Source organism: Xiphophorus hellerii, chromosome 2 (genome assembly GCF_003331165.1).
Source record: "Xiphophorus hellerii strain 12219 chromosome 2, Xiphophorus_hellerii-4.1, whole genome shotgun sequence".
In the NCBI taxonomy this organism is placed as follows: domain Eukaryota; kingdom Metazoa; phylum Chordata; class Actinopteri; order Cyprinodontiformes; family Poeciliidae; genus Xiphophorus; species Xiphophorus hellerii.
In genome coordinates this window covers 4,451,713-4,479,660 of record NC_045673.1, presented here as the reverse complement: position 1 = coordinate 4,479,660, position 27,948 = coordinate 4,451,713, and the positions used below count along the sequence as shown (strand labels likewise).

At 39.8% G+C, this 27,948-nt stretch overlaps 1 protein-coding gene across 1 annotated transcript; it reads right to left on the bottom strand.

The window, feature by feature from the left end:
* Positions 1-36: 36 nt before the first annotated feature.
* Positions 37-26,952, bottom strand: lonp2 (lon peptidase 2, peroxisomal). The gene is made up of 17 exons (XM_032580898.1): positions 26,630-26,952; positions 23,840-23,975; positions 21,941-22,054; positions 15,604-15,735; positions 15,347-15,469; positions 14,408-14,571; positions 13,019-13,113; positions 10,176-10,294; positions 8,036-8,175; positions 4,936-5,077; positions 4,698-4,848; positions 3,590-3,716; positions 3,303-3,436; positions 2,646-2,731; positions 2,307-2,514; positions 1,330-1,520; positions 37-737 (listed from the first exon to the last, which is right to left on the bottom strand). Exons 1-17 carry the CDS (start codon positions 26,860-26,862, stop codon positions 507-509), a joined length of 2,526 nt encoding a protein of 841 aa, XP_032436789.1. The 5' UTR covers positions 26,863-26,952; the 3' UTR covers positions 37-506.
* Between the last annotated feature and the right edge of the window lie 996 nt (positions 26,953-27,948).

The following is a 27,948-nucleotide window of genomic DNA, read 5'->3' as shown; positions in this document are numbered from 1 at the left end:
ATTTTAAAACGCAAAAATAAAAAAAAGACAACGATGCACTTTTGGACAGCAAAAATATTTTATTTCCTCTTGGAGTAAAAGCAGCATCAAGTAAAATGACTAAATCAGACATTTTCTTAAATTTAAAATGAAACGATGTAAACGTAGCTCAGAAGTTAGTAAAATCTAATTGAAATGCTAAATTACTCAAAGGTCTTCAAGTGACTTACAAGGATCGAAAGATTTTCAGGAGTTCTCCAACACGAGTTCTGCTAAACCATTCAATACCATCGAGAACCTTCAGTAATTCAACATTTTGTTTATTGAAGACTTAGAATTAGTCATTTAATTTGCACTTTAGTTCATTCCAACTACTTTGTTATATTAATAAACTGAATTCATCAAAAATAAATCCAGATGTCTTCAGGAAAAACAGCAGCTTTGACTCAAAGATGCAGCTTCCAGTTATTTCACATCTATAAATCGATATGATTAGTTTCCAACATGGCCGCCTCTGCTGGTTTCCCTCACAGTTTGCTGCTGATCTGAGGGTGGGAGCGCGTGCCGGCTTTCGCTGGGAACCCGCCGTCGAAGGAGGCGTTCAGAACGTCGTCCAGGTTCCCGGCCATCACAAAGTCCAGATCGGCCTGGACGTTGGCCGGTAGCTCCTCCAGGTCTTTCTCGTTCCTCTTCGGGAGGACGACCCGCTTCACGCCGGCTCGGTGCGCCGCCAAGACCTTATCCTTGATCCCGCCCACCTGATGGAAAGAAAAAACAAGACGATTTGCACAAAACAAACCCCAGACGAATTGTTTTAACAGCTGATCTGCCCTGACGTTTTGGGAAAAAAAGATCTTTACAGCTTTGGATGAAAGAGGAGAAAAGAGGAGTCAAAGCAGCAGGAGAGGAAACTGGAAGCAGCGAGGATGAAAAATCAGACAGTAATTTATGTTTCCATGTTCCTGCAGCCATTCACAGCCAGGAGAGCGAAACCAAAAGCCGCTGGAAGGAGCTTCCTATGGGATTCGAACCGCTGGTAGAACCGCTGCTCATCCAGACTACAGTCCTGAAACGGATGGACAGATGGACGGATGGATGGACAGATGGACGGATGGATGGACGGATCAAACAGTTCAGATCTGAATCCAGGTCCAGATGTGGACAGGAAGTGAACCTTCTCTGTGTTGAAGCTCCGCCCTGCAGAGCTGTTGAACCAGGAAGTTGGACCCGACTGATTCAGTAGAACCGGAACATTCAGCTGTTCAAGCAGCACCAAACCCAAAACCAAACCTAGAACTTCCTCCAGAACCTCCTCAGAACCTTTGCTTTGGTTCCACATGCTGGACTCACCGGCAGCACCAGGCCTCTCAGCGTGATCTCTCCGGTCATCGCCACGTCTGACCTGACCAGCCGGCCGCTGAACAGAGACGCCAGGCAGGTTACCATGGTGACGCCGGCCGAGGGGCCGTCCTTGGTGACGGCTCCCGCCGGGAAGTGGAGGTGAATGTCCGTCCCCTCCATCGGATCCGGACCGCCCACCACTAGGCAGACACACACAGATCCAATCACTGAGCGGCTCGGACGATTAGCTTCACACTGCAACTCCAATTTTTTTACTTCTGAATTTCGATTTTTTTATTTTCTGAAATCTGATTTTTTTTTGCTTGGTTGTTCTACTACTAATTACTAATTACGTACTGCTAATTAAATGCGACCGCAATCAGGCCTTTGTGAAATGATGTCACACAGAAACGCTCATTTAGCAGAAGTAGCAATGGCTGCCGGCGTTTATTTTGATTTAGCAGTGAGAGATGACTGCATGGCAACAAGATCAAAATCAAAGAAACAAAGAATATAAATCACAACTAAAAGCTTTTAGTGGAGCTTGGACTGAAACTTCTGCAGAGAAATCTGTTTGGATGGAAAGCCAAGAATAAAAATGGACGGATTTTGATCTGATGCAGATTTCAAAAGTTCATAGTTATGATTTTCAGACATTGTCTACGTCCCAATTTTATTAGAAAAATTTTTTATTTACAACTCCTAAAATTACAAGAATAATACATGTAATTTCATTATTCTTATGACTTTATTCTCATAATATTATGACTTTCTTGTATTGTCAACTTTATTCTTGTGATTTTAAGAGTATTAAAATATTGACTTTATTTTCATATTTTGACTTCATTCTGGTCATTTTATTTTAATATATTTTATTTTTTTCATTGTAACCCTAATACTCTATCACAGAGTCAGTTCGTTCAGATTGCTGTGAAACATTGGATTTCTGCCGTATTTTCCTGCTGTGACCTTTGCCCTGGACTCACGGTTGGTGAGCTGGTAGGTCCTGGCGTTCGCTCGCAGCCAGCTGATGGCCAGATGGGCGGACTCCTTCATGACGTCGCCCAGCTGGCCTGTCAGCGTCAGCTGACCTTCGCCCTCCATGCGGCTGGCCTCCACGAACATGATCTCCCCGCCGAGCGGCGTCCAGGCGAGCCCCAGAGCCACACCGGGCAGCGTGAGCCGCTCAGAGACCTGCAGACACACGGAGAGCCGAGAGAGGAAAGTTGAGGGGCCCAGCAGGTTCCTGAGGGGCCCAGCAGGTTCCTGAGGGGTCCAGCAGGTTCCTGAGGGGCCCAGCAGGTACCTGAGGCCGTCCTGCTTACCTCCATTTCGAACAGCGGCGGCCCCAAAATGTCCTTCAGGGCCACATGATCGATCACAATGGGCATCTCTGGAGGCGCCGCCTTATCTGACGAAAACACAACAAAACCTTGGATGGATGGGTGGATATATTCAGTATATATACAGTATATATACGTGTGTATATATGTATATGGTTGGATGGACAGATGGATGGCTGAAAAATGGATGGACAGATGGACGTATGTTCCATCCATATGGACATACAGTTGAAGCACACCAAGAAGTTCACCTTTGAATGATTCAAAACAACCAAACGAATGTTTTGGAGTGGCCTAGTCAAAGTACAAACCTAAATCACAATGTGTGAACTCCCAATGGATTGGATAATCGGACCAACAACTTAAAAAGTAGGTTCACACAGAATAGAATGTTATGTTTTGGACAAACTGTTGGCCAAAAGATCCATTTAATATGTCATTTCCCTTTTCGATCAATAAAGCATTTTTGATTTTGAATAATTTTTATTTATTTATTTTTTCTTTTGTGGGTTCTAGTGTCTGAATAAAATTTTTAATATGGCAGCTCTACTGGGATGGTAAAAGCCCAATGAGACTGAATTCAATTAATTTAAACTACCAAATGTTTCCTAAACTACCAGTGGAGACAAAGCGTCCAACCTTCCTGCTGCTGTTCCTGTCCAGAGGGCGTCGCCTCCTTCACTCTGTGACCTTCAGCGACCTTGACGGCCACGGCTCGACAGATGGCGCCGATCTTCCTCTCCAGGGAACGAACACCAGCCTCCCGGGTGTACCTGTCAGAGCGGTGACAGGAAACGAAACCTGCATCAGTGTAAGACACGACGGCTACACCAGGTGGCGCTGCTTAGGAAATTTAACTAGGAAAACTCAGGCTGTGCGGCGGGTCGAAGTCTGACCCAGGTCCGGTTCTGTTGGCTCAGCGGTACCTGCTGATGACGTCCTGGGTGGAGTCCTGAGGGAGGAGCAGCTGCTGAGGCGTCAGGCCGTGCTGCTCCAGCTGGTTTGGGATCAGGTGGCGGTGAGCGATCTCCAGCTTCTCCTCCTGCGTGTAACCTGGAGGCCGAGGTCCGGGAAAACAAGATGGCTGACATTAAGGGAGGGCGGCCGACCAACGTCCAACATCCAGCTGACATCCAACAAACATTCAACAAACATCCAATCGATATTCTACCAACATCTAACATCCAGCTGATGGCCAATCGTCATACAGCCAGCATCCAACCAACATCCAGCTGACATCCAACCAACGTTGCGCTGATTAATATGCCATAGACAACCAATAGACAACCAATGGCTAACCAACATCTAGCTGACATCCAGCCAACATCCAACAAACTGACATCCAATCAACGGCCAACCGACATCCAACATCCAGCTGATATCCAACATCTAACCAACAACCAACAGACATCCAGCCAACATCCAACCAACGTCCAGCTGACATCCTTCTGAAATTCAACATCCAAACAATATTCAACCGAAATCCAGTCGACATCCAACATCCAACCAATGGCCAACCAACGGTCAGCTGACATCTACCCAGCATCCAACCAACCAACCAACCAACCAACCGCCTATTCACCCATCCAATCAACCAACATTCATCCACCTGAATGTCCAACGTACAGAATGTCTAACTATCCTTACAAACAACATCCATCCAACCATCAATTTGTCTACCAGTTTCTCCTGTAGTAAACAATCCTAGAGCATGATACTGCCACCACCGTACTTTACAGTTGGGACATTGTTCTCAAGTTGGAAAGTTTCCTCTTTTTTTCCTCCAAACTAAAAAAGTGATTTCGGCCAAACAGTTTTTACTACTACTACTACTAATCATAATAATAATAATAATGCACCGATTAACTAATGTTATAAATTAACCTGGGGAGAGGGAAGTCTGGGCCTCCCTTCTGAAGCTGCTACCCCCGCGACCCGACCTCGGATAAGCGGAAGAAGATGGATGGATGGATGGATAAATTAACCTGTAAAAAGGCTTTAAATAAATTTTATTTCAGAGAGGAGGAGCCAGACCTGGAACCTGGAGCACCTCCATCCTGTCCAGCAGAGCCGGCGGGATGGTCGCCGTGGTGTTGGCGGTGGCGATGAAGAGCACCTGCGAGAGGTCAAAGGCCACGTTGAGATAATGATCGGTGAAGCTGTGGTTCTGCTCCGGGTCCAGGACCTGGAAAGGAGCAAACAGAAGAAGAAATGCTGATCAATTTAAAGGTTGGACCCATCAGCAGGACTCGAAGACAGGCAGCAGTTTGACCTCCAGGAGGGCGGCGGCGGGGTCTCCCTGCAGGCTCTTCCCCAGCTTGTCCACTTCGTCCAGGAGGAAGACCGGGTTGTTGACTCCAACCGTCTTCAAGCCGTTGATGATCCGGCCGGGCATGCTGCCCACGTACGTCCGCCTGCAGACACAACCGACCCGAAACCCTGAAAATAAACCTTCATCACCAACACACACTGCAAAAACACCAAGTAGTTTTGGTCAAGTTTCTATTGCAAATACCTTAGTTTTAATTGAAGTTTACTAACTCATGAGTAACTTTTCAGGAACATATGAATGTCTTCCTACACCTTGTACAACTGACTGGTCCCAGAAAGTTATAAAAAAATCTCTAAAAAATATTCTTGCTAAAGTTTTCTGCAATTTAGCAAATAGAAATCATTTTGGTAATTCTATCTGACCTAAAGCAAGAGAAGATTTTACTTCAGACAGTGAGAAAAAATTGTGCATGTATTTTTATTACCTTTTAATATATGGTTTCAACTGTAAATAACGTTTTCAAAATTGAAACTTTTAATTGAACGTTAGATTGAACTTTGTTACGCAACTGCACAAGAAATTTCAAGGACTTCATACAGAAAGTCATTTGTTCCTGCATATTCTTTTAGTCGTTTTTCTGAGGATTCATTCACATCAGTCCAGTTTAGCCCGCTTTAGACAAACTCCAGTCCGTTTTTCTTAGAAAGTCCGGTTTGTTTGTGGAAATGTGAATGCGTAAAAACAAACTTTGGTCCGCCTACAAAACTCGGTCTCCGTTTAGTAGAAGTGAACTCTGGTGCAGTTTGAATGCATACGTGAACGCTCCAGAAGCAGGAAGTGGACTACACCTCAGGACATTCTGGGTAAAAACAACCAAAACAAACGCGAGAGTCTAACCCCAGCGGGAGAAACAGCTCATGATCTTTCTTAGAAACAACTGATAAAATCTGGAGCCACACCATTTTTGTTTACATTTGGTGAAGAAATGTAAACAACGGTTACATTTGGAGGTTTTCCTGCTGTTTCCTTCAGTGGTTCTTGGTGCAGCGCCACCACAGGCGAGGAGGGGAACGGGTTCCTCAATGGGTTTGGTTGGTTGGACACAGTGCTGTTTGAAAGCAAACAGCTGAAAATGTAACAAATGTTGCAATGAGATGGAGCTCTTGGGGTTTTTCTCTAAGCTGCACAATCTGAACATCTGCTCAGATGTTCACGCCTGGGAAGATCCTGGATTTAAATGTTTTCCATTTATTAATAATCTTTTTCTCTGTGGAATGAAGGAGTTTGAATAGTTTGGAAATGGCCTTTTGACCTTTCTCCAGATTGATGAGCAGCTGCAGTCACTTCTCTAAGGTCACTGCTGATGTTTTTGTCTTTGGTGTTGTGTTAGCACACACCTGAACGGATAAAACTTCTTTCTTTTGCAGAGACGCTCACAGGGCAGGGTTTGTACATGTTTCCCACATTAAAATTCAAGCACTTTCAAGCATTTTCAAGGCAAGCTTTCAAACTTTTTCAGCACCATACTTTAGAAATTAAAACAATACATATTAACTAAAGAAGACAGTTTCAATTCACTAATGCATCAAATAATTTATTACCGTAATTAATAATATTTTGTAACTATATTCTACATTCTACAGCAAGGACTAGGTAAACTAAAATGTAACAAAATTTAATGTTTTCAAATGTCTAACGTAACAAAAACTCTCAATTTCAATGATGTAATTTTAAGTAAAAAATGTATGCTAACTTTTATTTCAATAACGCAAATCAATAAATCATTGAGAAATTAGTAATAGCAAATATTCTTTATATAGAAACAATCCAAACAAATCTTAAGGTAAGTGACCTTCCTGCTCAAATTAAATGCTCAGACACTTCATAACAAAATCTCTAAAGAATGTTCTCACTAATGTTTCTGGTGTTTAGTAAACAGAAATAGTTTTGGTGATTCTAACTGACCTAAAACAAGAAAAGTTGAATCTGATTTAAGGTCAGACGGTGAGAAAAAATGTGTTTGTGTCTTTTTATTAGGTGTATTAAAATATCTGGTTTCAACTGTTAAGTTTTCCAAATTTAGGCTGTCAATCAAACGTTAGATTGAACTTTATTAGAAAGCTGCACAGTTTGAATCTAAAGGACTTTATAAAAAAATCCCTCCTGAATCCTGTGGGACCCGAAATGATGGACTCATTTTCCTTGGTATGATTTCTTTCAAATTAAATGTTTAAGCGGGAGGATCAGATCATTTTTATTTTGTTTTGATGCAAACGTTCTTGTAATCTGATGTATATATTCAGAGAATAAAGCCGGCATGATGATGTTTATCCTGTCGTTCTCCATCTTGTCCAGCAGGTGTCCTCGTGCTTTCATCCCTGCTATCCATCAGCTTTCCATCATCGCTGTCAGGATTACTGCTGCTTTTCCATGAACTCTCACGTCATTGATGTTTGTCGCAGCCAGAACCAGAACCAGAACCGCCCTGATTATTTATGGTAAAAGAAAACCCATTAGTTGTTCTGCATGTGGGTCCTCTTTAGTGTTGGATGGGGAGCGGCAGCTTATGTAATCCAAATTTATGAGCATCGGAGTCAAATGGCTTTGAGTGATTTCGACATTGCTGTTCCTGATGGTGTCATGAGAAAAGCGGGACGGACCGAGCCAAGCAGGCCTGACAGTGGAGGTTCTGTTGGGATCGGGATAGCTCCTGGAATGGCTCATCTCTTTATCAGAATATAAAATCAAACGCAGGTGATGATTCTGCAGGGTCCGTGCAGCTCTACGTGATTTGTGATCCGATGACTGAAAATGACTCAAGTAGACAAACGATGGTCTGCTCGCTCCTCCTCAGCAGGTGCACTTGTGGGAAAAACTCAGGATAAAAGCGAAACCTTTTCTGTTGAAACCCTCTGCGTCAAAGTGATTGATAATGTCAGCAATTTATCTGTCCTGAAACACTGCAGTGATGTTACATTCTGGGTAGGATTAAAGATCAATACTCATAAATTCAACATTTTCAGAGAAGCTTCAAGTCACAGTTGGGTTGCTAAGGGTCGCCGAGCTGCAGCCTTGTACATCTGATCCTTTTGGCTCGTACCTGTGTCCTCTGATGTCCGACTGGTCGCAGACGCCTCCCAAAGCGATCCGATGAAACTCCCTGCCAAGAGTCCGTGCGATGGAGCGTCCCACGCTCGTCTTTCCGACCCCTGGAGGTCCAACGAAACACAAGATGGGGCCCTGCGGAAACATCCAGGAAAACATGGGAGGATGTTCTTAACAAGTAGGATTAAGAGGAAGCCAGTGTGCTTTATTAAAACTATTCAGTGCCAGTTTTTTTCACATTACTCCTCAGTTTTATTATCACTCCTCTGAGGGCGTTAGAAGAACTCATACTGTATGAAGCAAATAACATCAACTGGGAATTATGGAAGCTATGATTTATGTTGAAGTATTAGACAGAAAAATAAGGTATAAATTTCAACAATTTACTATGAAATTTTGAGATTCATCTCAGAAATGTCAGATTTTCAAAGGTTGAAGATTTTCGACTTGAAACTCAGAAATTTTCACGTTTTTTTTAGTACAAAATTAATCTGAAAACTTCAGTTTTTTCTTGCAAATGTTCGACTTTGTTTTTTCCCCCCAAAATATTTCTGAAACTATATCATCTCCAAAACAATTTCTTTCAAATATTTTCAAACTCAGAAATTTTCAAGTTGTTTTTTTTTTAAAGAAAATTTCTGAGATTAATCTCAAAATGTTTGAGTTCTTTGGCAGAAATTTACTCTTTACTTTAAAATCTATAATGGCCCTAATACACCCGTTGTAATAAATCAAGACATTTTTTCAAAATGTGCAAAAATGGACACAGCTCTGCCATACCGTCCAGCAGAAAAAAGATTTTAAGTTTAAACACATCACAGACGGTTGGACATTACCGGACTGAACTGGTATTTCGATACCTTTTACTGGTCTTACACAATCACACCTGAAGTTTCATGACTTTTATTGTTTTTTTTACGATTTTCCCACAGAAAGTTCAGCTAAGAGTGATGATGTCACATTTGACCCAGTCAAGTATTCAGAAACTTTTTAAGTTATTTTACCGTTTATACATCAAATCGTAGGTATTCTTCTCTACTTTCACCCAATGTGTCTCCCATTGCTGCAGGACTTACAGTTTTCTACTAAATGAGCCCTGAGTGCAGCGAACGAACACCCAACCTCTCATTCACTCCAATTAGATTTCAAGCCCTGAACTTTTCATGCTGACCTGGAACCAAACAAGTTTTTTAAACCCCTCATATCTCCTAAATAAAACAACGTAGAGACATAAAAACGGTAACAAGTGGCCACCAGAAGGTTCTGACATTTGTGGTTCAAGATCTGTTTAGATATCACTTTTAGCTTTTTACACACACAGTTTTTGTTTAAGCTCTTGTCTTTTTCCCGCCTTTTCTGCTCCCCCAGCAAAGAAGTGAATCACCATAGCAACCCCCCCCCCAAAAAAATCAGACTCTGGTTTTTATATTACTCAGTAGATACTTTTTTCCTACATTCATCATGAAGTAAGCTTTAATTTCTATCAAGGCTAAGAGAAGGAAACTAGCGCACACTTTATTGGTTCAGTAGCTAGCTGCTGCCTTGAACCTCTTTGCATTTTAGTTGAATATTTTTCTGATATCAAACAAGATCTTTTAATTTGCTCACACATCAGTATTCAGTTCTTTAGTCTGATGATATTTAAATGTTATTTCAATCTAAGCTTTCTCTGTTGGGATTAGGACTGGAATATATGGCTGAAAAACTTATCGCAACATAAACATTTCATATCAGTCGATATGGATAATTATTGATTTGCTTTTTTTTGTTTTAAATGTCTGAAATATTGCCAAACTGGTGGCGTAACTTTCCTGTTTTATCCACAATTTTCACTCTGTGGCATTGTTTTTTTTTTTTAAACAGTTCTGAGGCACAGTGGTGAAACCTGAAACTAATGCTGTACAAGTTACTCACTCGGTTGTTGCTAGGTAACCAAAGAAGTGAGTGAGTTAGTTGATTCCACCAACATTTCTTAGCTGGTCATGAGAGGTTAAGCAGCCAGAGCCTTTGAGTATTGAATATTCCATCACATGTATTATCTATTCATATTATATCTGAATCTTGAACTCTGGATCAACCCTTCCTCTCGGTTTGCAGTGGGACGGACTGTGAAGGCTTAGATCGGGTTAAATCACCTTCAGTGAGGTCTTCAGCTGTCTGACGGCGAGGTACTCCAGCACACGCCTCTTCAGCTTGTCCATGGCGTAGTGGTCGTTGTCCAGCAGCGTCCGAGCGGCTCGGATGTCCAGGCAGTCTGAACACGTTGAAAACAGAAAAAACGGTGAAGTTAGATCAGATTTAAAGAATCTACGTCTGTAGGATAAGTTATTCTTCCACCAAGAGCCAGACGATAAATTGATTTTTTTGGCTTTGGAAGATTTCATTTTTGTAAAATCAGGATTTTTTTCACCAATGCGCTCCTTGGATCTCCACAGTTCAGAGTGATGTCACACAGCCGCCATCTTGTTTGATGAGCGTGTTTTACAGCTTCTATTCTTTTGGACATTGAATTGGACTGAACACATCTCTGTTCATCTAGAAAAGCATCTAGAAAAAAAATTGAAATTTCTGAGCTCTAAAAGTTGAAAACTTGCTAGAAAACCCCCAGAAATTTTGAGATTACTCAGTAATTTTTTACATTTTGAAACTCAGAAATGTTCATGTTTTTCTAGAAAATTTCTGAATAACCAAAGTTTCCCTTTTATTTTGAGCAAAATTTTTGACATTTCAAAATTTGAAATTTCCTTTTTCAATCTTTTTTTGAGTTTTCCAGTATAAATTCACTCCTTTTTTCTATCTATAATGTCTCTGAAGCGCCGTTGTAGTGATGTGACCAGCTCAGTCGGTGCGTTGTTTTTTTTTAACAAACTGTTATTTGCTCAGTTGTTTCAAAGTTTGGCCACTGATAATAATTTGAAGCTGGTGTGTTAAAAAGATTCAGCATTTCCTTCTCTGTAAAACCAACATCAACGTTTAACTTCCCAAGATGCCCTAACAGTTCTCATTTTAGGCTTTTATTATTATTCATGTTGACGTTCTCATAAAATTACAACTTTATTCTCCTAATATTTTGACTATATTGTTGTACAATTTGTATTTGAAAACAAATAGTAACTGTTCATTTGAAGGGTGAGATGACATAGCATGTGTTTGAACATGAAGCAGTTCATAAATGTTTACGACTCTTGTCATGAAATGTCATTGGGTAAGTAACGACTCTTTTAATGCAATGTTCCATCAAAACTTGCATTAAAAGTCCATTAAGAGTGTCATCTTTGCATTGAAGGTGTAGTTATTTATCGAGTAACTCTGCATGACAACAGTCCTAAACATTCATGAAGACTCCTTCATGTTTATGACAGTGTTATGTCAGTTATTCTGTCCGTTCTGAACTATTTCTTCTTTGGTCTGGCTGCATGTTGGGATAAAAACATGCACTGCCAATGGAAGAAGAGATGCAGCTCCTTAGTTATGGGCTTACTGGGAAGTGAGTTGGACATCGATCATAACTGTCCTGCACTGGTGGCCGGATAAAACCCCGGACTGCTGCAGGGACCGGCTGCATCCTGGATGGATGCTTTCTTCCTCTTTGCTCCGTTTCTTGCAACAAAAGCCCTGGAATGCTGATCCTCCTGACCACAACCCGCCAACAGATGCCTTTAGTGAAACCGCTCATGCATACATACATGTGGGAGCGTCTATTCTTATTCGTATTTTCCAAGGTTGTCCTGATTGGAGCTGTAGCTTTGCTTTCCCCACACGCCTCCGGGAGATATGGTGTTTATCTCCTCAGATGATAAATGCTCCAACATGTTCGCTGGCGGATGGCCAGCTCTGTCGCTGCACCAAGACCAGGAGGCCTCCAGGAAAAAAAACGGGCTTTTCACACGAATCGTGACATTTGACTGTTCGGACGGAGCTGATTACTTTTAAATGATTATATACGCTATCTGAGTCATTTAACATTCCTGGCACACAAACTGGGAATAATCTGTTATCCATCTATCTTTGCACTTGAGAAAAGTTTTCCAGCATCAGAGAATTGGCTCCATTTGACTAAGAGAAGATAATACTGACACTTAGAGCCAAACACACTGATTTCCACTTAATGACACACTATGGTATTACCACTTATTATTGCCTTTGCAATTAAGAGTTGCACTATTCTGTTAATTGCATCACAACCTACAATTTTTGGTCTGTAAACGCATCGACAGACTTAATGTCTGTTGATGCAGGTTAATTAAATTTACATACAAATGATTCTCTACTTAAATAGGGAGAATTTGTTAAATTCTTGTCTTTTATGTGTCCTTAGAAAAATGCAACAGAATCAGCAAATCGGACCTCTCAGAAAATAAAGAAATCTGTTTGATGCAAATGAAAATATGCATAAAATGAATAACCAGCTAACCGTGCAACTAATTTTCAAAACTCCCGTTGCTCTTGATCTTAAAATAATGCATCTCCATAATTTAAAGGAATAGATGGATATCTGTGAAAAAACTGTTTTGGCATCAGGGAAGAAAACAATAATGAAAAAATGAACAGTACATGAAGTGACTGATAAGGTCTATAATAATAAAACCGTTATATATAAATGATTATATGTAACCATTTATATATAACCAAATATATAAATAGTTATATATTTACAGAATAAATAGCCATTTATTCTGTAAAAGGCTATTTACAAAATAAAAAAATGTACATTTTCTGTGAGTCTACAGATGGAAACATTTGTTAAACGCTAAAAGAAATATACCAAAACAAGTAAATCCATTTTTATTTGAAATAAATAAGAAAATGTTACTTTTTTTTTTTTTTTGCAAAACTCTTTTTTTTGCAATCCCCTTGTTAGCTTAAACGTTGCTACAAGTTAATGTGCTCTCTGCGTTTTTGGAGGAAATAAAAAGTAAGACATAAATAAATAAATAATGACCAGCTAACTGAAACAGAAGGGCCAAACTCTGTCCACCTTTGGTGCTTTTGCTCCACGGCAGCTCCACCATCAGCTCCAAGTAGTTTCTGGTCAGCGCATACTCAGGCATGGACTCAGGCATCTTCTTCAACCTGAAAACACACAAACACCATCAGATCTGACCCGTTACCAGGTTAGTGGAAAGAAAAAAAAAAGAATAAAACACATCTCAACAACACATCACTGATGAGGGACGCTTTCCACAGTCAATACACGGTGTCCACACATCCTTAAAAAGTCATCAAAAATAGAAGTTAGCTTTAAATATGTCAACCATAGATCTTAAATTTTGTGTGGCAGGATAATTTAATCTTGTATATTCTATGTATTTTTTTTATCACTGGACTTTTCTGTCAGGCAAATGTTTGAATCACCCAGAAACATCTTCATTACGTTCTGCAACTCGAGACTTTTGTGGCTACCGCTAACTAGCTGCTAATGTATCCAGGCTAGCTAGTTAGCTGTTATACGTATACCACAGGTAAGGTGTATATTATCACCTTTTGGCAAAACGACATTCGTCTTAAGTACTGGCTCAATCAATCAATCAAGTTTATTTATGTAGCACATTTCAGCAACAAGCCACTTCAAAGTGCTTTATATTATAAAAACACAAAAATACAAAGTCAACTATCGAGAAAATCAGTAAACACTATGTTTTGTCAAGTTCCAATGTTACACATCAAATGTTGGTCAATGTTACATTTATTATACGTCAAATAAACTCTAAACAGATATGCTTTCAGTCTAGATTTAAAGGAACTCAGTGTTTCAGCTGTTTTGCAGTTTTCAGGAAGTTTGTTCCAGATTTGTGGTGCCTAGAAGCCGAATGCTGCTTCTCCATTTCTGTTGATTTTTCTCAAAAATTGTCAAAAACTTTCTAACTTGTACTAAACAGCTGCCTCAGACTTAGTTGATGTCAGATTATAGTCCATGATCTGTACAGCAAGTAACAAAAAGCGGCATTTACCGTCATAAATAAGCTCAAATATCGCAAGTATTTCCAAATTAGTGCCACAAACAGTTTGATTTTTGTGGCACACAAAAATCAAACTTTTTCTTTTTGTGATTCACAAAAAGAATCACAAAATCCTGGAGGGACTGAAAAGATGTTCAATTATATTACTTAAGTTTGTGAACGGGTTTCATCAATACATGCTGGCACAACCGTCCCTTTAAAAGCATTCATGATCTTGATTTGGCCCAAAATGAAAATGAGTTTGACACCCCTGATATAAAATATGCATTTTTTGTAGCTTTCAGGTTTTAAATGTTATTGATAATTGGTTTTAAAAAGTGTTTGTGTTGATGGGATAAATAAACGATGGTGGAAGATGCTCTTCCAGGGAGGAAGCAGCTGCTGTAACTGAAACGTTTTGTTTTTACCTTTTTAGTTCTTTCAGACAAACTCTGAGTGCCGCTTCCGGCATGCTGGCTCCCTGGATCTTCCTCTCCAGAGCCGCCATGTCGTCGCCATCCTCACCCTCATCATCCTCGTCCAGATTGAACTGTCGCCCTGGGAACACTCCGCCTTTACGCACCGATAACACCTGAGCAGGTGACAAAGGTTTGGTTTTATTCACACTGATTGGTGGTTCCACTCGGAAACACGCGCATTGCAGAAATATTCCCACTCATTTTACTTTTTCACAGTTTGGCTGTGAGCTCCACCAATCTGGCAGGGGAAAAAAAAAGCAATTGTTGCATATCAAGAATGTGGAAGAAGGATCTCACGGAAACATTGGCCCTAAAGCATCAACTCAGAGGAGGGGAATAAACATTTCAGATTTTCATTTGGAAAATGCGTAGAAAATGTATGCTATTTGACAACTTCGTAGCTCCATTAGTGTCCTTAATGGCCCTATTCCTGACCTGAACTGCCCTTTTTGTGACCTTAACAGCCCCTTTTCTCACCTTCATGACCTTAATAGACCTTAATTATTTGAGACCTGTATGGCCCTTTCAGTGAGATCGCTCTGACTAAACCATGCTTGTTATTCCAACTATGTTTTTGGAAGTCCAGTTGCCTCCTTTTTGGCTCTTAGGATGATAATTTTCCACTTTATAATTATGCACCTTCTTGCATCTACCAAATAAAATCCAAATGAAACACTTTGAACTTTGACCTCTGAGATATACACATTACATCTGTATTTATGCTAAGATAAAATTACTCTGTTTTGAGATTACCCTGTCCACGTTTAGGTGACATTAGAACGAAGTGCTAGTTTGTGCTGTTCTGTCACATAAAATCCTAAGCTTTGAGACAAAAATGTTAACGATGCATGAAAACTTTTACAAGCGTTTATGGAAAACCCGCGTTACCCTCTTGTCAGTGTCAGGACTCATTTTCCTGGATTTCTGCAGCAGCTTCAGTCCCTCGATCTGCCTGGACAACATGGGCAAAGCCTTCCTGAAGCGCTCCTCCAGGCTGACTGCATCCAGCACCTTAATGAACCACAAACAGACGGACATTTCTACCAATTCAGCCAAATGGTTTGTACTTGTCATGCAGTTATATCAAAGTGTCAGCTTTTTCCTAGGCTGCCACATTCAAGCTTTCCTGTAACCTGAGGTCCCACCTGGAGTTTCTCCTTGTTGGAGGTGCGGATCATCGAGGCAACCACATCCGGCAGCGTTTCCCTGGGCAGACTGTCCAACAGGCGCCTGAACTTGGCCACCACCGGGACCGACATGTCCAACATTCCTAATAACTGCACACACACACGGAGAAGCATTTGGATCTGATTGAAACAATTAAAGCATGTTTCCACATGTAAGTAAATGTTTCTTGTTGTATTCCATCAACTGTGCGTTGCTACAATAAGCTATTTTGAAACTACAGCTCGCTTTCATCACGCTCCAATATTTCCACTGGGGAGAATGGAAGCAGCGCCGACATCCACGGTGGATTTATACGGAGCTGATCCGATGAAACTGGTTGGGAGAGACGTTGCAGGACGAGGCTTTGGAGTGATGTGATTAGTCAAAGAGCTGAATTACTCAGAAACCTGAACGATGTCTGGTCAAATAACACAGTAATATTTCCATCTGTAACAACACGGCGTGCCAAGTTTTCAGCCAGCAGCTTTTTAGAAATAATCTCTGGAGTTTACAACCATTTTTATTCACATACTTTAATAATCTGCTACATTGTGCCATAAAAGCTGAACCCCAAATGATTGATACCCCTGCCAGATTTAGAGTTTAAATCACCTTTATGCAACAATCAGGAGAGGTTTCATTTTAAGAAACAAACCAGCATGTCCTTTTAATAATTACAGAGCAAATTTTTTTCATGTTTCCACTTGATCTTTGGTGAAGAAGCCCAACTCTGGAAGCATAATCTTTATTTTCCTCCACAGATTCTCAATCAGATTTAAGTCGGGACTCTAAAATGTTAATAGTACTGCCAGTTAAAAAAAACAAAAAACAAATACTCAACTTTCTCATTTTCAATAAAATACAATGTGTTTATTGTTAAGCAAGAAGAAAAAAATATTCATTTAAAAAAATGTTTTTTGTGGTAATTTCCACTTGACAAATTTCCATGTGTCAAAACAGATTTTTGCACATTTTCGTACTTCAATTTGGGTTTCAAATGCTTCTAAAAACAGCTTTAAAAAAAACATTTTTTGGCAATATGTTTATGAGCCATTTCAAAAACCTCTGGAAAGTAATGTTACAAATCAGCAGGCACTGCCCCGTTACCCAGCAACCTCAGAAGAGTTCCGCCCGTAACCTAGCAACCCCACCAGAGTTCCACCCGTAACCTAGCAACCTCAGTCAATCCTAGCATGTTTGGTCAGCTGGTTTTACCATTGTATTTGCTGTACAATGGCTGCTGGAAAAGAGAAGTGCTTTCTTGTTGACTTGAATGCAGCAAGTGGTTCAGAAACCACTTGCTGCATTCTTGTTGATTGTGTAGGAGGCTCCACTTCTGCTTTTCAAAAATGTACTGTTGTTTAATTGTGCAACTGAATTTTCACGTGTGCGTGTAAGCGTTGAATTAGGGGGTGTGGCCAACAGCGGCTGATTAGGATTTAAAGTGACAAGACGTCCTAATACAGCTCATTCTGAACTAAGCTCATTGTAGGTGAAAATTCAAAATCTGAGAATGAGTGTCAAAATCCGTCATGAACATTTTTATGTTTTAAGTCTAATAGGTCACTTATGACTACTTTGGTTTGCAATGAACTTAGTAGTCGTCTGGCTTTAAATATCAAATCATTGGAGGGTCAATGGATGGATGAACAAAATATCTCATTATGTTTCTGTTCTCTGATCCAACTGGTAACACTTAAAGACACTTAAATTCCAAACATTTTGTAATTTCTAAGGATTGTATGGAAACCCTGATGACTGATTGGGCTGAAATGAATCAAATTATTGTAAAATCCAAAGGTAAACTCTGACAGTCCGGCAGTAAGGCTGGAGAACTTCAGATCCGGACCAGGTCAGTTGGGATCACAGGACAAAAAGGAGAAATTTAAAACTTTTGGATCGGACAGCAGGAACGTTTCCTTCTCAGCACGGCTCTGCAGGTTTACCTCATTTCAAACGTGAACCACCAGCCTGAAGACAGAAAACGTTAAAACCAGAGTTTTATCCACGCAAGTTTTCAACCCGTCATTCCTGACGGGGTTAAACGGATTATCGATCAAATCCATCAGAACTTGTAGTCATCAGAAACCTGAAGCCGTTTATAAACTGGAGATGACAGATTCTGTCTGTTTCATTCCACGCTGATAAAATTCTACATTTCAGCGGTAATCTCCATTTTCTTTTACCTGCAGATAGTCAGAGCGGATCTTTACGTGAATTGTGGGAACAGAGATGGACGGGGCGCCTTGTGATTTCAAAAATGTAGTGCTGCACATCTGCTGGCCGCAGGTCTTCGCACGACAACGTAATTCGACAGAGAACTTAATTCATTCTGACGGAAAAGCTGTGCCCTGAAAAAAAAAGAGATCCAACTGTGCATCCATATGTGTGCGCCTGTTCAAAAGGACATCTGCGAGATGGAAGATGAAGACGCGAAGTGGAGGAATGATTCAGATCCGATCTGACTGCATGCGTACAACATGAGGTCGGAGAAGAAACTGGAACTAATCACAGAGTTGGATAGAAATCAGCAGCCTAGGAATATAAACTGTACGAAAGGATGAATTACTTCAGCTCTTGTGTTCTCAATTTGGCCGCGGATTTATTATCCCTCCCATCCGATAAAAACAAAATAATCCCAACAGCCAGAAATGTTTCCAAACTTTATGTTTTACACAAAGTGGAGCTGAGAATCTTGGCTGATCGCACATATCGACTGGGTTATACAACTTCATGATGTTAAATTAATAACACTTTATTATTAATAACAATAATATTATTATAACATAATAATAATAATATTATATCATGAAATATTACAACCCAATGCATTATAATGAGGTAAGGGAGGGAGGAAAGGAGGCAAATAGGAAGAAAGGTTTGAAGGAAGGAAGGAGGAAAGAAGTAGAGAATGAATGAAAGAAGGGAGGATATAAGGAAGAGGGAATGAAAGGAGAGAAACAAGGAAGGAAGACTGAGGGGAAAGAAAGAGGGAAAGAAAGGAGAAGGGATGGAAGAAAGGATGAAAGGAAGGAAGAAATGAAGGAAATAATATTTGGATGATGGAAAGAAGGAGAGAATAAATAAATGAATGAAGGAAGAGAGGAGGGAAACAAGGAGGGAAGAAAGAAAGATGAAAGGAAGGAAGGAAACAAAGAAGAAGCATAAACCGATGGATGGACTGAAGGTTGGTTGTAAATTTTATCCAATTTTATGTAAAAAACTGAGTTTGACTGCAAAAAAATGTCGTAATGTTTACATTTTTGAAAAAGGTGAAATACTGGAGTCAAAATTTGTTTCTTTCCATTTTCTTTCCTGAAAACTTGAAAAAGGTCTTCATTAAATAATATCTGTCATTTTCCTGATCAGATTTACACTCTATTGCATCCATCTCTTGGGAAAACCTCAGTAAACTGAGGGATGGAAAGCCGATGAATCCTAAACGTTAAAAAAGAAAGCAGCTATTTTCCCTGAGGCTGCAACAACGATCACACTTCACATGAAGTACATACGTCCAAACTACTACTCAATTACATTTAATTGAGTAACTTTTATGAATAAATGTACTTTTAGGAGTAATTTTACGATGCTGTACTTTTTACTTTTACATCAGAAATTTTATTATGAAGTATCTTACACCTGCTAGCAGGTAAGAGGAAATTTACGTTACTCAGTTTTTGCAGAGTACGTATAAAGCTTAATTATCCTCTGCTCTCCTCCTCACTCAAGTTTCTTTCACACTCATTAATCAAAGACGACTGGAAACGTTTCAAAAGACATAAGACACGCCTCTTGTCTCGGAGCAATGAGGTCATCGAGTCTCGTTAAGGACGCAGCTCATCAACATGAATTACACGATCATTTCATGGAAACGAGGAGGAGATTAGTGCATACAAACTTTAAAAAACATAAAATCCTGAGAACTTTTAAAGCTTGTTTCCCTGCAGAGGTTTTGCAGTAAATCAAATGATTCCAGGAGCTAAAACAGGCCGAGTCAGCTGTGATAGAGTGAAACCTTTCCATCTGTAAAGCTTATCAAAGTCTTCTTTCTTGCACTTTGCATCCTCTGAGAAATCATTACAGAATGGCAGCTGATGGAAACACGGCGGGATGGGAGAAGATTTCAGGAAACCTGTCAAATCTTCACTAAATCGACGCATCTGACAAAGAGAAATGTTTCTCCAGAAGGAGTGATACTCCGCAGGGCCGTTCTGATGAGGGAAGATCAGGTGAAAGCTTGAAGTAATCCTGATGTTTTACACATGTGGACGCCGCCGCAGACACGGGCGAATAGAGCTCAGCTCTTCAAACAGAGTCAGACAGAGGCAGCAGGACTCTGACTAGATTCTGACTTTTTAAAGGACGGGAGAGAAAACACTGAGGAAGAAAAACTTCCAACCTGAGCTTCAAACCAGTTTCCCTCTGCCCAGTTAAAACATGATTTACTAATACTTCTACATATAGTTACAAAAAGAAGCTCCACCTGCAAGTCAGTATTGGGTTGCTTTCCCACCTGATAGTCCGATAGACTCGGTTTTATTGGGGACCAAAATTGTTACATTTTCAGCTTCTGTGGTTCTCTTTCACACCGCACTGTGTGCGAAAGAGACACACACAGTGCGGTTTACCTAAATTGCAACGTTTGTTACATTTCAGCACTGTGGAAATGTGCTGTGGCAAACAAACTAAACTCTTTGAAAACCCTGTTTCCCTCCTCACCTGTGGGGGCGCTGCTCTGAGAACCTCTGAAGAAAACGACGCAAAACCCCCCAAAGGATACAATGAGTGCAACTTTCTTCTTCACAAAATGTAAAGAATGGAGTGTCGTCACATTTTAGCAGTTGTAGGATTTCTCTTTTGTCTTTTGTAGAAGACAATGAGCCATTTCTCTCGCTAATGTTAGCCTCGCGCGTTTAGTCCATGTAACTTCAACTCTAGTTCGTTTGTGTAGAAAGTCCAGTTCATGGGAATGTGCAATCAAATTCCACCACCAACCTCAGACTTGAACTCTATCGGACTACAGCGCAGGGAATTCTGGTTAAAAACAACCAAAACAAACGCAAAAGTCCAGCGGTAGCAGGAGAAATGACCCGTGGTTTTTACCAAATACAAAAGAGAAATCCTTCAACAGCTAAAATCTACCCCACTTTTGTTTAAATTTGGTGAGGAAGGAAGATGCGCTCAGTATCTTCTTCTGCGGTTTTTGTGTCCAATTCAGATACAGAATGTCTTAGGTCGGGTAGATTATAAATTTCAATCTTCCCTAAAGTCTCACTGATACATCTCAGTTCCCAATTATCCAAATTAGTTTGGTTGTTCCACTGAACCGAAACTAGCAACTTCTCCAAGATCAATTTCATCCCGTTAGTGAGTTTTGAGTCCTCAGCTGGGCTGCGAGTCTCAGCAAGACTCACATCCAACTTGCGTCTCTGTCTGACTGAGTGTCCGCTAGTTCGGCCAAGTCCATCACAAATTTGTCGATCAACCAGATATCCGCAAGTTCCAAACAGCAGAAATCCTGTTATCATGAATAAATCCAGGTGAATCCCGCCGGGTGTGTCCCCGCAGGACAAGAAGGCTCTCCTGTGTCCAGTCTTCTCTTCGAGAAAATTTGATCAATTACACTGAGGTTGACCAGATCCACAATTTGCAGATTTGGAGGATGTGCAAAAACAGGCTCCAAAAATGTTGAAAAAGACAGAACAAAAACAGAGCAAGCAGGGCAGGAGGGCAGGAAGGGAGCAGAGGAAAAAGTGTCTCCCTTCACGGAGAGCAAGAGAGGAAAAGTCCCCAATCGAACCGAGTCTACTGGACTATCAGGTGTGAAAACACTCTCAGTCTGATTGACTGGACTTTTCAGTTGTGGATAAGAGCCATCTGACCTTTTAATTCATTTTCCAAAATCTCCCAATCCCTGGACTTTTTCTGCATTCAGTTTATATGAATAAACAAAGTTTAAAGGACATTAAGGACATGCACTTCTCTATCAGGAAACAGATAAGAGATGTGATCTTGTAGAGTGGGGACAGGTTAACACAGGGACACACAGGACAAAAAGCATCCAGACAGAAAGACGCGCATTTAAAAAAAAAAAAATGTGGAGACTGGAGGGAAATTCAGGAAGACATGAAGAGCAAGCAAACTCTTCATGCTGCAAGGCAACGATGCTAACCGCACCCAGCTGCAGCAGGCGTTTGGTTTATTTTTAGCTAAACAAACGATGACAGAGTACCAGAACGCTGTGTGAGTCACTTTGTCTTCCTCCTGCTTTTTAAAAACCCACATCAGGTGTTAATGACATTAAATAAAACACACCTGAACAGCAGCCTGGTAGAACCTCTGAGAAAGCTCTCCCAGTTCTCCATCTCCTGCTGTAGCGCCCTCTGCTGTTGACGTTGTGTACTGCTCCAGTTTATCCAGCTGCTCCACCTGCATTTCATCACAAGAGTAAAACAGAAGATTCACAGACATTTCAGATACCAGAGTTGACACCAGATATTTACATACACCGAATAAAAAGACACAAACAAATTTTTCTACTCTCTCTCTGAAGTTAAATAAAACCAATTTTTTCTTGTTATAGCTTAGTTAGAAAGACCAAAATTGTTTTTATTTGAGAATTGCCAGAAAATGTAGCGAGAACATTTTTAAAATATGTTGTTTTTTTTCAAATGTTTACATACAGTTGATCAGTATCAGGGATAACTGTCTCTTAAAATGCATGGTTTGAGTCAAACTGAGAGATGTTGAGATTAATCTCTGAATTTTTTGAGAAAAAAAAAACCTGGAAATATCTGAGTTTGAAAAGTTTAAAATTTCAACTTTTTTAAATAAGAAAAAGTCAGAAATTTCCAATTATTTTCTAGAAGACTTCTGAGATTAATCTAAAAGTTTCTTGAGTTTTGTCTAGCAAATTTCAAACTTTTCAAACTCAGAAATGTCCATGTTGTTCATGAAAATTTCTGAGAGGAATCCGTCCTGATTAATCTCAGATTTTTTTCTAACAAGTTTTCAACTTTCCAAAATCAAAACTTATAATGTTTTTTGTAGAAAATTTCTGAGATTAACCTAAAAATTTCTTATTTTTTTTGTCTAGCAAATTTTTGACTTTTGATTCTCATTCAAGTTAAATTTCAAAAATTAATCTAAAAATTTCAGAATTTTTTCTTGCAAATTTAGGACTTTTTGAACTCATAAATTTCCTTATTTTTCCTATAAAATTAATGAGATTATTCTCAAAATTTCTGAGCTTTTTGGAGGAAATTTTCTTTCTCATCTACAATGAATGTTTGAATCTTGTGTTTGTTTGTTGAGACTACAGATGGAAATGATCATTCTGCTAAATCCGCTACATTTCCAACAATATTGTACATAGATTAACACAAACCTATTTAAATACAGTCAATCGATCAGAAATTGGGTTAAGGTTGCAGAAAACGTCATCTTGCAGCTCTGCAGGAGTTTCATGTATCCCTTTGGGTTCATGTGACCTTTGAACTTCCTGTGTGTTTTGATTTAATATGTCGGTCCAGCTGTATGGACTCCATTGACACCTGAAGGCATCATGAACCTCCAGACGTGATCCTACTGAGCTGTGATCGCCATTCAGGATAAATTCACATTCTGAACCACATCAGGTCTGTTGGACTTTTGTTCCCATCTCCTATAAGGCCTTAATCGTAGCACATTTACTGCATTTACAGAATGCTAAAAGGCCAGAAATCGCAGCCAGCGAGGGTTATTTACGACCACAGAGAGATAAAACCGCCTCTGAGCCGCTCGTCTTGGCAGCGAAGGTGTTTAACAGCTACGGTTCAAAGAATACAAACAGAGACAGAACCACAGCGCTGCTGCGGCCCGATCTGTGGTTTCATCGACTCATTTGGTCTGTGGGAATCCCAACACTACGCTTCCACTTAAGAGTTTATACGAAGCAATAAAGCTGCGGTCTCTTCAATCCGCTGATGAACGGGGAAAAGAATGAAAACATTTCTTTTCTTGTTTTCAACACAGCGGTGTGGCAGACTGGGATTTATTTGGGTTTTATTGAAAAATGCTGGCAGAAACAGAAACATCCTGAGAAACTACCTTGTTTTTTTTTTTTATAACATTTTTATTTTAACACAGGCTTTGTTTTCCTCAACAGTGAGGAAGAACAAGCTGAATAGTAGAATAAATATGAGCCATCAGTGTTGATGAAAGCGAAGGTTTTACCTCTGCCAGGACAAATGGCCGCTCCGTCAGCAGACTGGAAACCCGGAAACGACAGAGACCGGTGATGAGGAGCGTGTAGTGAGGCTTCGGCCAGTTACTGCCGACAACCTGGACGGCGATTCCTGCTGTACCGATCCTGGAGAGAGAGAGAGGAGGGTGAGAGAGAGAGAGCAGAAGGAAGGAAGGAAGGAAGGAAGGAAGGAAGGAAGGAAGGAAGGAAGGAAAGAGCACAGAAAGTGAAGGAAAGAAGGAAGGAAGGGTGAGGAAGAATGGAGGGAAATAAGGAAGGGAAGGAAAGAAATGTACGGAAGCATGGAACAAGGGAATGAATTAATGCATGAATGAATGAATGAATGGCAGATGAAAGAATGGAGAAAAGCAAAAGGAAGGAAGGAGAGAGCACAGAAAGTGAAGGAGAGAATGAAGGAAGGAAACAGAAGGAAGGAAGGGAGGGAGGAAAGAAGGAAGAAAGGATGAAATGAATGAAAGAAGAAAGGATAAAAGGAAGGTAGGGCATAAAGGAAAGGAGAAAAAGGAGAGAAAGAAGGAAGGGTGAGAGGAAGTAAGTAAGGAAAGAAGGAAAGTCAGAAGGAAGCGAGGAAGGAAGGAATGAAGGGAGTGAATGAAGGAAGTGAATGAAGGAAGGAATGAAGGGAGTGAATGAAGGAAGTGAATGAAGGAAGGAATGAAGGAAGTGAATGAAGGAAGTGAATGAAGGAAGGAATGAAGGAAGTGAATGAAGGAAGGAATGAAGGAATCTCCCAGATGGTTCAGAGCAGAGGGGATCCTCAGCTCCTCAGTCTCATCAACTCCAAATGTTCCCAAAATCACTTTATAAGCCAAGAAACGTTGGACTGAATCTGACAGCAAAGCTGAAGACAAACTGAGCAGGAAAACCACAGAAAACCACTGAAACATAAATACCTCCACAAAAAGACAACAAATAATAATAATAATAATAATAATAATAATAAAAAGAGTCAGATTTTGCTACAGGAAGCAGAGGGTCTGCCTCCGGTTCTGACCGGGTCTGAAATGGGTCAGTAAATTATCACAAGCAGCAGCTGCAACGCTTAGATCTTCCCAACGCTTGTGTCTAGATCTCAAAATGCAACTGGATGAATGGATGGATGAACAAATGAATGGATGGATGAATGAATGAATGAATGAATGAATGAATGAATGAATGAATGAATGGACTGATTAAAAGAAAAGTCTACAGAATGTGACATTTTTTTATCTGATTAATCATCTGACTAATCAACAGAACAACAAAGGAAGGATGTGTTGTTGCATTTAGGAATTTATTTATTTATTTTTCTCTTTAAAAAGGAACTCATTTGTTTCTTTTAATCTATTTCAAATATTGTTTAATAAAAGGCTTTTTGAATCTGATTAATTGATTAATCATCTGAATAATTAATAGAATAATAGTTTGCTGAAATGACCATTAGTTGCAGCCCTGGATGAAGATGATTGGTGTTGGTGGTGAAAGGATGAACCAACAGGAGCTTCAGCTGCTACTAAGTAACCAAACAGAGCGAGACGCAGCTGATAAAAAGCTTAAAGTCCACTCCTCTGTGGTCACCTTGAATGAAAATGCTGCAGCTGGACTGTGGAAATTTCTGGAATAAATTGCTTCCCACAGCAAAAAAACAAGTCAATTAGACGCTTCCAGTGTAACTCAGTGACAGGATATAACCTGATAAAGCTGTCTTTTTATTATATATACATATAAAACCCCTGCTTTACCTGGACAGGAGAGTGAACCTTCTGTGAATTCTGAAACTTTCAGTGCGGTTCCGGATCTTTAAACATCATAACTCAGGTTTAACGAGTCCCAAACTGGTTTTAATACAACTTCCTCTGTAAACGTTGCACGATCCAGTCCAGATGTAACCAGTTTAAGACTTGTGGTTTCTGACCTGGACTGGGTCTAATGTGGTAGAGCAGATGAAAAGAAAAATGTTAAATTACCCTTTGGTTATTTCACACTCTGTTGAGAACATTTAGGATCATTATGAGACACGAGGCATTAAATCCTCTCTGATTTGGCGATGAATGGTTTACGTAATTATTTGTCTTTTATGTTTTTTGTTTGCGTCAACTTTTATGGGGTTTTTGTTTTGGTTATTTGTTTGATTATGAGCCACATTTTTGTAATTTATTTGTATAGTTTATGACTTACTTTGTTTTTATCCATTTTAACTCATGTCTGTTTTTCTGAATAATTAATTGATTTACATTTGTTTTATGATATTCTACACTTTATCTACTGGATGGTTATGGTTATTTTATTTATTTATTACCCTTCTATTTAGTTCTATAGATATGTATTTTTATTTTTAGGCTGATTTTTAAGGTTTTTATTTTATTTTGATTTATGGCTCTACTCATGATGCCCTTTGTTTTATTCCTTCATGACTCTTATTTATATTTAGTTTTTGAAGATAGGCATTACTATTTTACGCTGATTTCTTTTTTTAAAATAATTTTTTTTAAAGTGGTTTATGACCCATTTTTTCATTTGATATGACTCGTCTTTTTAACAAAATTATAAAATTTTGGTTTATTATACTTTTCTTTTCATTTTAGTAATTTATTTGACTTGGGGGTTTTACACCCTATATTTTTACGTATTTATTACGTCTATGACGAAAGTCACTTCGTTAATTTTTGGTCATTGACCCAATGACCTGTTACGTCACAGCTCCAGACCTGACGAACCCCAGGCCAATCTGACCAGTAACCCCACCAGTGTTTCCAGCTGAGCAGCGGACTGGTTCTTACTGGTGAAGCGGCGGCAGTGGGTCGGAGTCCTGTTCGGGGTCTCTGGTGTTGGGGATCACTCCGATGATGGTGCTCTTCAGGGAGGTCCCCTTCAGCAGCCGTTGGCCCACTAGCTGCATGTTCCGCGGCGAGTCCACGCTGAACCGGACCGTAGAGCCCGGCAGGAGCACTCCTTCGTGGGTCAGCAGCAGCGGCAGACGGTTCGGTATCTGGATCCCCCCGGCTGAGGCCATTTCTGAGGAGCTTGACCGAAAAACAGGTCTCTGTTTACAACACAGGGTCCTGAACTGTCGCCACTTCCGGGTTAGAACTTTCAAAACAAAATGCTTCAACAACTTAAAGCTGTGTGAAAAATTCTACTGTACGGCCAGCGCGGAGGGACATAATGCTACGTAACGAGAAATTACAACTTCTCGTGTTGAGCTTTCTGCCCGTTCCCTCATACACTATATATATTTTACGGCAAAGGGACTCTATTTAAAAATCATTTAAAATAGTTTGAAGTAATAAATTATTATTAATTATTAAATGTTTAATAGTTATTAAAACAAACACAATTTAAAATATACAATTAGTCTGCTCTCTTTAGGAAACAGACCACCATTATGCTCCAAGTTCAGCATCCTTTTTTTCCCTTTTGTTTCTTTTTATATGGGCGACATAACAGATTACCTCACCTCTTGGAAATACAGGGTTACAGCTAATAATGTGCCTGGCTGTGTGCTTTAGTACTGATAAAAAATAATAATAATTAGAGGACACATTGACTGAAAGTAAACAAAAACACCTACTGCTAGGGTAACAGTTTATACCCATTGCAGATTTATATGTAAAAAAGAAAGAAGCTTTTTTTTTCTCATGAGTGAGGCTTGATGTCTTCCAAAAATAAGGCAAGGTTCAGAAATATAGACTTTTCTCAATACTTTTTACTTATACTTGGGTAATTTACACAAGTCACATGATCAACAACTGGATATTGCCACTGGAGCAAACCACAAAGAAGACAACAGGAAGTAGTTGGAGGATTGTGGAGGATCATATTTTTTAATGACTAATGGCATGAATAAACTTATTCGCATGTGATTTTAATTGGGCTTCTTATTCAATGGAAACAACACAATTGTAAAATTGTGCTTTTTCAACATTAGTGGAATATTGACAAAGTTTTGCGGACATATGTAATGGAAACGCAGCTCCTGTTGCTAAGTTAGCAACAGTGCTACTCTCGTCCTGATCACAGTCACCTGGAGGTACTTTTTCCTTTTTCTGGTTAATTCAAAAATGGATATCCATTTTTCGGAGATAAACAATAATTTTTC

Coding starts and splice junctions, on each gene's coding strand:
- lonp2 (XM_032580898.1), bottom strand. CDS start 26,862: ATGGCCTCAGCCGGGGGGATCCAGATACCGAACCGTCTGCCGCTGCTG. Junction 15,736..21,940: donor TCTACCAGGCTGCTGTTCAG/GTGTGTTTTATT, acceptor GTGTGTGTGCAG/TTATTAGGAATGTTGGACAT. Junction 10,295..13,018: donor GTGGAGCAAAAGCACCAAAG/GTGGACAGAGTT, acceptor CAACGTGTTCAG/ACTGCCTGGACATCCGAGCC.